The sequence below is a fragment of the Ovis canadensis genome, chromosome 21 (genome assembly GCF_042477335.2).
Source record: "Ovis canadensis isolate MfBH-ARS-UI-01 breed Bighorn chromosome 21, ARS-UI_OviCan_v2, whole genome shotgun sequence".
NCBI classification, from domain to species: Eukaryota; Metazoa; Chordata; class Mammalia; order Artiodactyla; family Bovidae; genus Ovis; species Ovis canadensis.
In genome coordinates this window covers 44,970,627-44,983,787 of record NC_091265.1, presented here as the reverse complement: position 1 = coordinate 44,983,787, position 13,161 = coordinate 44,970,627, and the positions used below count along the sequence as shown (strand labels likewise).

The following is a 13,161-nucleotide window of genomic DNA, read 5'->3' as shown; positions in this document are numbered from 1 at the left end:
TCAACATGCAGGATGTATTGATCTTGTGTTCAAGATGCTCCCCATACACCCCCTCCCAGAGGCCATGGCCGAAAATCTGGAAAAAGAGAGGGCTTTCTTCTTACATATGCAGAAGGCAGAGCCGTGTGTTTCCAATCTGAAATGTGCTTTTTAGACTACTGTGAAGAGGTGGAGCCAAGAATGTCACCTACCCAGAGACTGGAGCCAGAAAAGAGCCAGTGATTTCTAGATGTCTTCATTGCACAAGTCATGGCTCCTGCAACACCTGAAGTTCACCAGGTAGACGCTCCACTTTATGTTGTTCACATTAGCGCAGTTCTTTAGGCAACCCCTGAAGGTTAACCAGAGAGTGCCATCATCTACAGAAGGAGGAGAAACTTATCAGCACAGAGGTTTCCAAAACAAAAACAAAAACAAAAGACTTCCCAGCCTGCTGCTGCTGCTAAGTCACTTTAGTCGTGTCCGACTCTGTGTGACCCTATAGACGGCAGCCCACCAGACTCCCCTGTCCCTGGGTTTCTCCAGGCAAGAACACTGGAGTGGGTTGCCATTTCCTTCTCCAATGCATGAAAGTGAAAAGTGAAAGTGAAGTCGCTGAGTCGTGTCTGACCCTCAGCGACCCCATGGACTGCAGCCTTCCAGGCTCCTCCGTCCATGGGATTCTCCAGGCAGGAGTACTGGAGTGGGGCGCCATTGCAAAACAACCTTGTGTAGTTCAAGTCTTGGTTATTTAAACGTGAAGAATTGGAAGATGTGGCAGTCTGGGTACTTCCCAAAAGAGAAACAATAGCAGAGTAGTTTAAAGTAAAAAAATAAAAAATCCCTGTATGTGGGGCTGTAATGAGAGCAGCAATTCAAGGATTGCCAGAGCTGGGTGTTTCCACTGAGAATGTTGACACTGGTATAAGTAAGGGTTAGAAATACTAAGGTATCGCTCAGCACAAAGGATAGGAAAACCGAGAAATCATGCTATTCAGACTTACCTATGAAGGGCCACTTAGCCTGTATTTATTGCTGACCTTGGTCCCTCTATTTTCACAGCTTAAAACTTCCCACAGGGAAAGGCCAGGCCGGGAAAAAACAAAGAGCCCGCCTCATTTCAACACTTAGCTCTGTTCTCCACTGGCCTTTCCTTTTCCGTCAGCTTAGTCTCCCCTGTTTTGTTCAGGCTTCTCAAAATACTGATTCCATAGCTATAGATCCCCACTCCCTAGAGGCCACCTCTATCTATTTCTCATCACGGCATGTGATGGGGTAGAGATATTCAGTCATCCTAGAGCTTCCCTGGTGGCTCAGACAATAAAGAATCTGCCTGCAATGCAGGAGACTTCCGGTTCGATCCCTGGGCTGGGAAGATCCCCTGGACCCCTGGAGTAGGAAACGGCAACCCACTCCAGTATTCTTGCCTGGAGAAGTCCATAGAGGAGTCTGGCGGGCTGCAGTCCATGCGGTCCTAAAGAGTCCTACACAACTGAGTGGTTCACACTAGGGACGCTAGGATTGGTCTGAAGCAGGGTCCCGCCTTTCTCCTGTGGCCCGCATATCCTGTCTGCTTCCACCACCCCGTCCTCCGCCCCCCACCCACAACTTACTTTTGAAAATCTTCCCAGTTGTGCAAGCCTCTTCTTTCACTGCAATACATAGTCCTCTGCCTCTGGAACACTTCTGTCTTGGAAACTGGATGTGGCACGTCCTACACTGAATAATTTCTATAATTTAGGCCAGAGAGCAGGGACGTAGATGTGAAAACATTGCTGCGAAAGGACCCATCTCCCCTTTCAAATCTAAAGCCCTCTGGGAGCCCTGAGGGCCTTCTGGAGACCCGTGAAGGGAGGGCATCCACCTCTATCAAACAGGCTGAGCCAAGAGAAGGGCTCTGGAGTTTTAGCTCATAGAATAGGTGGGAAAATAAGGAAAAGAGGAACAAAACCAAGCTGAGCGCATCAGATTGTATCCTCTTCATACTCACCAGGTAAATGGCGATCATCAACGGATAGTTCATCCCCTGTGCTGGCAGAGAAATGACACTTAGATGCAATTTTCTCTAAGATTTGCTCTTGCCTGCGAGGCGCTGTAATCCTTGTGTAAACATACAAGGCCCATTCTGAACTCTTCACCTGGAGCCACTCTGGGCCCTTCTGTCCCTCCAAAGCCTAGTTCCCATCTCGGGGCATCTCTGTTTCTCTTCCTCATTTCAACTCTCTTCACCTCTAGAGGGCCTCTCAGCCTCTCCATCACAGCTTAGGATACAGCACAGACTCGAAGGAAAAAGATAAATGAACATTTTGTGGGTGTGTGAGTGCCTCATTGCCTTCTTTTTTTAAAATTACTTTATTTTTGGCTGAACCGTGGGTCTCCGTTGCTACGCACCAACATTCTCTAGTTGCCACGAGTGGGGGTTACTCTCTAGTTGCAAGGCCCGGCCTTCTGATTGCAGTGGCTTCTCTTGTTGCTGCTCAGGGGCTAGATAGAGAACTCGGACTCAGTAATTGCCTTAGGGTGTGTAGGATCTTCCCAGACCAGGGACTGAGCCAGTGTCCCCTGCTTTGGCAGGCAGATTCTTAACCACTGGACCCCCAAGAAAGTCCCACATTCCCTTCACTTTAATTGACCTCTCTGACTTTCTTACTCACAAGTAGCTGAAAGCTGCAAGGTGACAAAGACTCTGAAATCCATGAAATTGCTACTCTGTGGATTTAGCCAGCTAGCGCCTGAAAAATCAACATTCCACTTCCCCCTTTCCCGTTCCCTCACCTTTTAACACACGGATCCTTTGCCTTGGCAACTGCTGCTTGTATTTTTCCATCAGGCTCAAAGTCAGTTCCCACCCCAGCCCCATCCTGCTGGAAAAAGTGGCCAAGTCCTGGAATCCAAGGTTAGTCTCTGGATTCCTTTCAACCCTCAATGCTCACACATGCCCTCTCATCTCCCCCTCCCCTCAAGTTGCCCTTCCCACACGACTGATCTGTCTCTACTCACTTTCATGTTCTCGGTCTATTGCAAATGACCCGCACAGTACTGTTAAGGAAAAAAAACAAAAAGGTATACTCTCTGCAGACCTCATTTTACGAACTCACCTCCCAGCTTTTATGAACATTTTGTCAGTTCCCCTATAATCTACCTATTTCCTTCTGCAGGCAGACTAAGACTTTGCTGAAGCTTCCAGGGATGGGGTGCATCACGTGTGAAAGTCATGGCATTAGAATGACAGCTTCTGTTACCTACAACTCTCATAAGAGAACCTCTGTCATGGGAAGCCCGACCCATGCCAACATCCTGGACACATCTCTCCAGCTGTCAACCACAGGGACACTCACCTCGAAAGCAGCAGAGGAGGACAGGGAGCCCCAGCAGGACGGACTTGTCCATCTCAGAGGGAGGAAAGAGCAGGTTGGAGCAGGAGGCTGCAAGGTGCCTCTTTATATATCTACCAGGTTGGACTTCCCCAGGAAGGGCTAGGGGTGGGGACATTACAGAAGTCCTTCAAAGGTGCTTCCTGCTTCAAGGGAAGCCAAGAACTCTAAAATGTTTCTTCTTGGCAAATTGTGAGGAAGAGGGACTGCCTAGGAGAGTCCTGGGTCTGATTCATTTCAGTCCTAGCATTGAGGAAGCTTTGATGCCATGTCCTGTGGTCTTTTCACTAGAGCACACTGTGGGAGAAGACCAGGATAAATCAGGGCACGCTGGGTTAGATTCAGAGACATTTACACTGAGACACTCATCAAAGCTGAGAGAAGGGACTTCCCTGCCTGTCCAGTGGTTAAGACTTTGCCTTCCAATGCAGGGGGGTGAAGGTTCGATTCCTGGTTAGGAAGCTAAGATCGCACATGCCTCACAGCCCAAAAAACCAAAACATAAAACAGAAATAATATTGTAACAAATTCAATAAAGACTTTCAAATGGCCCATATCAGAAAATTTTCAAAAAAAAAAAATCTGAGAGAATATGAGTGTAAATAATTGGACTGTAGGAAGTCCAAAAGAGGGGTAACCAAAGAGCCTTTAAAAGGCAGTACTATAGGAAATGGGGAAGAGAAATGGAGAGATTCAATGCAGATAAGGCGACAGGGTACTCGGGAGGGAAATAGTGTCCCACTTTCCGTCATACTGGAACAAAGCAAACACTGGGGCAGAGGATGAGACACTGGAGGAAATTCCTTCTCATACTTGGAGTTTCCTGATGATTGAGACTTAGCCTTTTATTAAGAGAGAGGTTTGAGATTACTTCTCCTGGAGGGAGGTCAGCTGGTCCCTCCCACTTGACGCCAAGCAAGCCAGGTATGAGGAGGGGCAGTTTCCTCAACTCTGAGGGTGACAAGGTAACCAACTGGGGTGGTGACTGAATGTAGAAGTCCTGTGGAGGGGACTGAGACCGTGTAAGAAAACCGATGGGATTCTCCAGGCAAGAATGCTGGAGTGGGCTGCCACTTCCTCCTCCAGGGGATCTTCCTGACCCAGGGGTCGAACCCGTGTCTCTTGAGTCTGCCCCATTGACAGGCAGGATGTTTACCTCTGAGCCACTTGAGAAGCCCTGTGTTCCCACTGGCAGACCTGTCCCTCTCCTGCTCTCAAGCCGGGAAACTTAGCATCTTCTCTTAAATCCTCACATTCCTTTCTTTGACCTTTGAGAGCTCCCCTCCTTTCCTTCTAGGAATTCTGTATTTAATTCTTTGGCTAATGGCCCCCCACACAAAAGGAGGGAAGGTTTTCTTCCTCTGCCCCATCAGAAACTGTCTCCTCACTTCATTACACTCTGTTGATATGATTATACCCCTTCTCCCAAAGCAGAAATGTTCCCTTCTCAGCTTTACCAATCCACCTGAACTCCTTGTTTATATTTGAACACTATACTTTTAACTATTTAGTTTGTTGTGCCAAGTCTTAGTTGTGGCATGTAAGATCTAGTTTCCTGACCAGGGATCAAACCCCAGGGCCCCTGCATTGAGAGTGCAGATTCTTGGCGACTGGACCACCAGGGAAGTCCCTGAACTCTATCATATTAGCTTATTTTTCTCCTAAAATCTCCTCAAATGTACATTGCCGGTCTTAGTATCACATAATACCTGATTTTCTTACTGGGTCACAGTCCATGCCTTTTCCCAGTGTTCCTAATCCTTTTTCTTATCCTCTTGCTGCTGCTGCTGCTAAGTCACTTCAGTCGTGTCCAACTCTGTGTGACCCCATAGATGGCAGCCCACCAGGCTCTGCCATCCCTGGGATTCTCTAGGCAAGAACACTAGAGTGGGTTGCCATTTCCTTCTCCAATGCAATAAAGTGAAAAGTGAAAGAGAAGTCGCTCAGTCGTGTCCGACTCTTTGGGATTTGCCAGGCAAGAGTACTGGAGTGGGGTGCCATCACCTTCTCCTCTTATCCTCTTAGGGCACCCAAAATAATTATTCTTATGTCATAAATTATAGACCCACGACTTAAAAGTATTCAGGAAAGAATCCCTTTTGCTTATTGCTCCAAACCTCACGTGGAGTCAGATCTTATGCCTTGGCTCAGATGGTAAAGAATCCGCCTGCAATGCAGGAGACCCATGTTTGAGCCCTGGGTCAGGAAGATCCCCTGGAGAAGGGAATGGCAACCTATTCCAGTACTCTTGCCTGAGAATTCCATGGACAGAGGAGCCTGGCAGGCTACAGTCCAAAGAGGTGGAGATGACTGAGTGACTAACACTTACCTTGTTCGCATGGAATCTGCACCCCTGTACTCACGATGGCCTTCTCTCCATCACAGGGTTCTGGAGACACAGTTAGTCTAGAAGAGCAGCCCTGGATGTCTCTCACCTCTGAAGTGATTAGCTGAGTACTCAGTTATATCTTTCTGTAGATGATTAGAAGATATTTAGATGACGAGCTAGAATTTTTGGTTTGTATCTCCTTTATCAGGCAAAACAATAAAAATGGTATTTCTGGAATAGACATCCACTTTCCAACGGTTACCATTATTTTCAAAAGACATATCGCTACTCTCCATGGTGAATACAGTAAAAACATCCTGAACTTCATTGATAATTGAGATATTTTCACACAATGTCATTTCTGAAGACCTTAATGGGACGGGTGGTGATTGCCAGGATTTGATTTGAGGAAAGAGCTCTCAGCTTAGGCAGATGCCACCTTGAAAGTAAAAGTGTTACTAGCTCAGTCATGTCCAACTCTTTATGACCCCATGGACTGTAGCCCAGCAAGCTCCTCAGTCCATAGAATTCTCCAGGCACGGAATTCCCTAGGCAAGAATACCAGAGTGGGTAGCCATTCCCTTCTCCAGGGGATCTTCCCAACCTAGGGATTGAAGCCGTGTCTCCTGCACTGCAGGCAGATTCCTAACCATCTGAGCCACCAGGAAAGCCCCTTGGGGGAAGGTCAACAAGATGAAGAACCACAATTACTATTCCAAGGCAGCCCAGTGACTACAAGCTCCTGGGGTTTTTCCAGTACCCATAGGATTTATACCAGTGATCTGACAGAAAAAGAACAATTTCTTCTAGATCAGGGTTTGAAGAAACAGTTCAGTCAGAAAATCATGTCTCTTTTTCCCTGAAGCAAGGGAGCAGCACCGTTCTGGTTGACTGAGACTAGATGAAACCAGAGAAGTTCTACCCTCTTGAGGGATGTGAAAATGGAATTTTCAGACAATATGTGGATATCCAGGAAAGAACATAAAAGAAGTGTTTCTGGGGAGACCTTTTATGTGTATTCTTTTCTACCGTGAGACTCACCATCCCCAAGGATTTGCTGGGAATCTCAAAATTGTTCAACATGTCCACAATTCCCTAGATGGTTCATGTCAACGATGCTGAGGGTGGGAGAAGATAAAAGTATGTTAAAGCGACGAGGGAGGTAGTCAACAACAACAATGAAGAAGAAGCCAATAACCCATCTACCCGTCATTCCTGTTGTAGCTTACAGCTCAAGTAAAATGCCCTCGGCTTTCAATCTGCCGCTTCGGCCAACTCTGGCTGTTCACCAGGAGAACTCTTTCCAAGGGTGACTTCAGCAAAGGAGATTTTTCTTCTACTTTTCTTGGTAAATTCACCAGTACGTGAAAGCCATTCTCAGAGACCAGCAGTCCCAAGGTGGCGTGTAACCCTCTGCTTTCCTGAGTTCATTGCTAAGGTTTTACATGTATCCCTTTAGATTCTGCTCAATGTCATGTGACAGCCTGGATGGGAGGGGACTTTGGGGGAGAACGGGCACATGTGTATGTATGGCTGAGTCCCTCTGCTGTGCACCAGAAACTATCGTAACATTGTTAATCGGCTATATTCCAATATAAAAAATTTTTTAAAGAAACAAAAATAAATGGCATCCCTTCAGATGATGAAAACAATTTGTGTCCAGAGAGACTATCCCTGACCAGTTTACTGATGTTCTGTATATAGATTCTCCCTGTTATTTCCTCTATGTGTGTGTGTGCGTGTGTAGATGGAGGGAGCAAGTTGGGAGAAAATCTATTATTTAAAAAATGCCACAAACCTTTCCTACCATGTGGAAACTGTCTCTTTCAGATTCATCCTTTCCATAGATGCTGAAAACCTGAGACAAAGTTGATTGTGATGACTTTTACTCTTGTGATCAGAGTTTCTCTGATGGGGACTGTCCTTCAGAGCTCCCTCCTCTGTCATTTTCACTGATGATGTCTCCTGGCCTCCTCAAAAGCTACATTTTAAAACAATTAAATAGCTCACGTGTGCTAATTTAGCCCTCACAATTCTTCTTGATAGATAAATATATATTTTCTCTAGTGAAAAAAAAAAAACCCACAGGTCAGAGAGGTTAAAGGACACACACAAGGTCGCACATCCAGCAGGTGAAGAATCAGATTTAAACAGAGCTTCACCCAACCCCTGAGCACGATGCTATAATGGTCTCCTGTGGGAAGAAAGCAGTTGATTTCCATGGGCCAGGGGTTCTTAATCACTTGGCAAGAGTTTTGAAACTCTTGTAATGTGCTTGTGTTTGAAGTGATTGGCTGTAAAATTCCCAAACTGAGAAGTGTGTCAGTACTATCTTTCTAGATTCCATATATATGTGTTAATATCTGATATTTGTTTTTCTGAGCATTTGTTGAATTACGTCCCTTGGAGAAGCATCTTATGAGCGTTGGTTAGAGAAGCAAGCTTTGCTTCTGGTCCTTGGAGTACAGGAGAGCTGTCGTTACAGAACTGGGATGCTGAGGCTGCTTGGAGGAAATGAAGAAAGAAGGAAGAAAAGCTGGAAAGAGAGATCATTGTAAGCATTTCAACCTGGGAGAAGGCTTGGAGGAAGGAATACAATGATGAAACTGCAGGAGGCGTTGCCTAACCAAAGTCAAGAAGATGAGACCCTGAGAAGCATATCCCTTGGTCATGACCTGCAGTGCCAGGGAGAGTTAGATTGGATCCTGCTTTCAAAGAGGGGCAATAATGCAGGGAGCGTCCTTGGGAATTTCATATAGCCCCAGACAGGGTAGAGGCAGGCTGTGGACACAGTAGTTCAATGGTATGGAAGCCTGTTAGGCCTGGGAACTAAGATTCGGACACAACCTGCGGGGTTAGGAGAACAGAACATCTTCTTGAGGTCAAGAGATGAGATAGTTTCTGGTCAGTAAAGTCCAAACGGGCATCAGATGAGAGGTGAAAAGCTTAGTCAAGTGAGACAAGGAACAAGGCAACCCTGGAATTCTTGGCACCATCCAGAAGTAGGTGGAGAAGGAACAAGAGGGCATGAGTGCATTTAGAAGGTATAAATATACTCGAGAAAAAAAAAAAAAACAACTCTTATAATTTCAAAGACTTAAACATGTGCCAAACTGTTGACAATGCAAAATTAGAGGACACAGTCTTCTTTCTATGTCTCAGAAATTTCCTGAGAATGTGTGCTCATACATAGGACAAGAAAGTGAGGGACTTCCCTGGTGGTCCAATGGCTAAGACTCTCGCTCCCAAAGCAGGGGCCCAAGTTTGATCCCTGATCAGGAAACTAGATCCCACATGCTACAACTAAGAGTTTGCCTACTGCAACTAAGACCCAGCACAGCCAAATAAATAAATATATTTTTTTAAAGATCCCTGTGACATCTCCATTCTCCCCTCCTCATCTCAGAAAAGTTCCTCTCCCCAGCAGAAATCTGGAATTCAGGTTCAAAGATATCGTCACAAGGACTTTCTGCTCAGGTCTCTATGATTTCAAAATTGATGGAATAGTACCACAGGTATACTGGAGCTTAATTTGAATCATAATACATGCATATTTAATTGTCAGGCTATTGTTTGTTATTTCTCACTCTGCCTCAGTAGTCTACCCTCTGCCTTCTGTCCCGTCTCCTACCAGTCGGTAACACCGCTTGGCTTTATGGGCTATTGAACTGGGGGCCCTATTTCTGCTATTTCCATTATCCCAACTCCCCCTATTCTTCTGGGCTGATCCTCGGAAGACAGTCAGCAGATACAAATCTGATTGCACTTGTTCAGGTGGATTCTTGGCAAGGAGCATAGGCCACTGTTAGAGCCAGACTGAAAACACTGTGTTTATTGGGCATGGCCTCTGTGCAGGCCAGCACACAAGAGCTGTACAAAATAACAATAACAACAGCACTGCAGATAATTACAGCAGCAACAACAACAGCTACACATAATAATAACATCTGTGGCTTGAGTTTCAGGTTTGTATTTTTCTTTATCTTTTCAGTACCAAAAATCTGAGGCTATGGACATAATATGCCTTCGGCAGTCCTTGGTCCTCTTACCCTATTAATTAACTCCTCTAGTGAACAGGTATCATAGCTCCAAATACCCTCAATAGACTGATAACTCACAAATCTTTACCTTCCCTTCTAAACTCTCCACTGCCTTTTTAAACTTTTTAAAATATTTATTCATTGGGCTGTGTTATGTGTTAGTTGCAGCATATGGGATCTATTTCCCTGGCCAGGGATCGAACCACGGATCAAACCTGCACTGGGAGGGGAAAGTCTTAGTCACTGGACCACCAGGAAAGTCCCCTCACTGCCTTTTTAATATCTGTGTTTGATGAGCATTTCAAACTTAACGTGCCCCCCAAACAAAAAACTGATTCCACACTCTAACTCACTCCAACATCATACCCTCCACACAGCACCCTCCCAACAGCCTCCAGGTTCACCTCACTTTCCTCACATTCTTTCCCATGTCACCCATAACTGCACCATTCACTCATTTGCTCAGGCTAAAAACTAAGTGTCCTCAGAGATTTCTCTTTCTTCTTTCCTGATTCCCCACCTCGTCACACATTCAATTAGCGAGTCCTGTTGTGCAGGAGACAGGGATCAAGACCATCCCCATGCAAAAGAAATGCAAAAAACAAATATGGCTGTCTGCGGAGGCCTTACAAATAGTTGTGAAAAGAAGAGAGGGAAAAAACAAAGGAGAAAAGGAAAGATATAAGCATCTGAATGCAGAGTTCCAGAGAATAGCAAGAGATAAGAAAGCCTTCCTCAGCGATCAATGCAAAAAAATAGAGGAAAAGAACAGAATAGAAAAGACTAGAGATCTCTTCAAGAAAATTAGAGATACCAAGGGAACATTTCATGCAAAGATGGGAACAATAAAGGACAGAAATGGTATGGCCCTAACAGAAGCAGACGATATTAAGAAGAGGTGGTAAGAATACACAGAAGAACTGTACCAAAAAGATCTTCATGACCCAGATAATCACAATGGTGTGATCACTCATCTAGAGCCAGACATCCTGGAATGTGAAGTCAAGTGGGCCTTAGAAAGCATCACTATGAACAAAGCTAGTGGAGGTGGTGGAATTCCAGTGGAGCTGTTTCAAATCCTGAAAGATGATGCTGTGAAAGTGCTGCACTCAATATGCCAGTAAATTTGGAAAACTCAGCAGTGGCCACAGGACTGGAAAAGGTCAGTTTTCATTCCAATTCCAAAGAAAGAAAATGCCAAAGAATGCTCAAACTACCACACAATTGCACTCATCTCACATGCTAGTAAAGTAATGCTCAAAATTCTCCAAGCCAGGCTTCAGCAATATGTAAACCATGAATTTCCCAATGTTCAAGCTGGTTTTAGAAAAGGCAGAGGAACCAGAGATCAAATTGCCAACATCTGTTGGATCATGGAAAAAGCAAGAGAGTTCCAGAAAAACATCTATTTCTGCTTTATTGACTATGCCAAAGCCTTTGACTGTGTGGATCACAATACACTGTGGAAAATTCTGAGATGGGAATACCAGACCACCTGACCTGCCTCTTGAGAAATCTGTATGCAGGGCAGGAAGCAACATGGAACAACAGACTGGTTTCAAATAGGAAAAGGAGTACGTCAAGGCTGTATATTGTCATCCTGCTTATTTAACTCATACGCAGAGTACATCATGAGAAACGCTGGGCTGGAAGAAGCACAAGCTGGAATTAAGATTGCTGGGAGAAATATCAATAACCTCAGATATGCAGATGACAACACCCTTATGGCAGAAAGTGAAGAGGAACTAAAAAGCCTCATGTTGAAAGTGAAAGAGGAGAGTGAAAAAGTTGGCTTATAGCTCAACATTCAGAAAATGGCATCCGGTCCCATCACTTCATGGGAAATAGATGGGAAAACAGTGGAAATAGTGTCAAACTTTATTTTTTGGGGCTCCAAAATCACTGCAGATGGTGACTGCAGCCATGAAATTAAAAGACGCTTACTCCTTGGAAGAAAAGTGATGACCAACCTAGATAGCATATTCAAAAGCAGAGACATTACTTTGCCAACAAAGGTCTGTCTAGTCAAGGCTATGGTGTTTCCAGTAGTCATGTATGGATGTGAGAGTTGGACTGTGAAGAAGGCTGAGAACCGAAGAATTGATGCTTTTGAACTGTGTTGTTGGAGAAGACTCTTGAGAGTCCCTTGGACTGCAAGGATATCCAACCAGTCCATCCTAAAGGAAATCAGTCCTGAATATTCATTGGAAGGACTGATGCTAAAGCTGAAACTCCAGTACTTTGGCCACCTCATGCGAAGAGTTGACTCACTGGAAAAGACTCTGATGCTGGGAGGGATTGGGGGCAGGAGGAGAAGGGGACGATCGAGGATGAGATGGCTGGATGGCATCACCAACTCGATGGACGTGAGTTTGAGTGATCTCTGGGAGTTGGTGATGGACAGGGAGGCCTGGCGTGCTGTGATTCATGGGGTGGCAACATAGTCGGACACGACTGAGCGACTGAACTAATGAACTAATTGGCTCTCTCTGCACAGCGTTTCCCAAGACCCATCATTTCTAGGGGCTTCCCTGGTGGTCAAGTGGTTAAGAATTTGGCTTGCAATGCAGGAGACACCAGTTCGATCCCTGGTCTGGGAAAACCCCACACGCCCCGAGGCAGATAAGCCCATGAGCTGCAACTACTGAAACCGGTGCTCCACATCTGAAGCCGGTGCTCCACATCTGAAGCCGGTGCTCCACATCTGAAGCCGGTGCTCCACATCAGGAGAAACCAAGGCCGTGAGAAGCCTGTGCACCACAACTGCAGAAAGCCTGAGAGCAGCAGTGAAGGCCCAGCACAGTCTCAGATAAACAAACAAACAAAAAGACCCAGCATTTCTTTAAAAAAAAAAAAGGCTATTTTATATTCGAGTAGAGTTGATTAATAATGGGCTCTAAGATTTGGCTGGGACCACATTCCAGACCCTCTGGTCTGTCCCCATGCAGCTAGATTCAGTTATCCCCCAGAGCTGCAGATTAGCAAGTGCCTGGAGCCGGCCTTTGCCAGCGTCAGTCTCTCTACAGGTACAAGTTCATGTTCCTGATGAACAGTGAGGGCAAGCTAAGTTTGGAGCAGAGAGAGATTTATTGCAGGGCTTGCAATGAGACTCATGCTCTTAAAAAAAAAAAAATGCTGAGCTCCCTTCAGGGTTTTTGTTTTTTTCCTTTTTTAAAGTATTGAATTTGCTACAATATTGTTTCTGTTTTATGTTTTGCTTTTTTGGCCAGAAGGCCTGTGGGATCTTAGCTCCCCAACCAACTAATCCTGTTGTCTTCACAACGTGAGAGTTATTTCTCTTGTTGGGAAGGTTTAAGACTCCTGAGCCTCTCCAGCCAAAGCCTGGGAGACAGGAGCTCAGTAGCTCTGAGAAAATTGCTCCAAGGAGGTGAGAGGGGGAGTCAGGTTATATACAAGTGTGCAGCAAAGGGAGCAGGCA

General features: G+C 45.4%; 1 protein-coding gene across 1 annotated transcript; it reads right to left on the bottom strand.

Annotated features, from left to right (window-relative positions):
* Positions 1–225: 225 nt before the first annotated feature.
* PATE1 (prostate and testis expressed 1) lies at positions 226–3,369 on the bottom strand. Its single transcript, XM_069566635.1, has 4 exons — positions 3,318–3,369; positions 2,980–3,018; positions 1,593–1,712; positions 226–359 (listed from the first exon to the last, which is right to left on the bottom strand). The coding sequence occupies exons 1-4, from the start codon at positions 3,367–3,369 to the stop codon at positions 226–228; spliced, it is 345 nt and encodes a 114-aa protein (XP_069422736.1).
* Between the last annotated feature and the right edge of the window lie 9,792 nt (positions 3,370–13,161).

Excerpts from the sequence above, each read along its gene's own strand:
- PATE1 (XM_069566635.1), bottom strand. The coding sequence starts at position 3,369 with ATGGACAAGTCCGTCCTGCTGGGGCTCCCTGTCCTCCTCTGCTGCTTT. Across the intron at positions 1,713-2,979 it reads AATAGACCGAGAACATGAAA|TAGAAATTATTCAGTGTAGG; the intron begins GTGAGTAGAGAC and ends TGGCCTAAATTA. Across the intron at positions 360-1,592 it reads AACTGGGAAGATTTTCAAAA|ATGATGGCACTCTCTGGTTA; the intron begins GTAAGTTGTGGG and ends CTCCTTCTGTAG.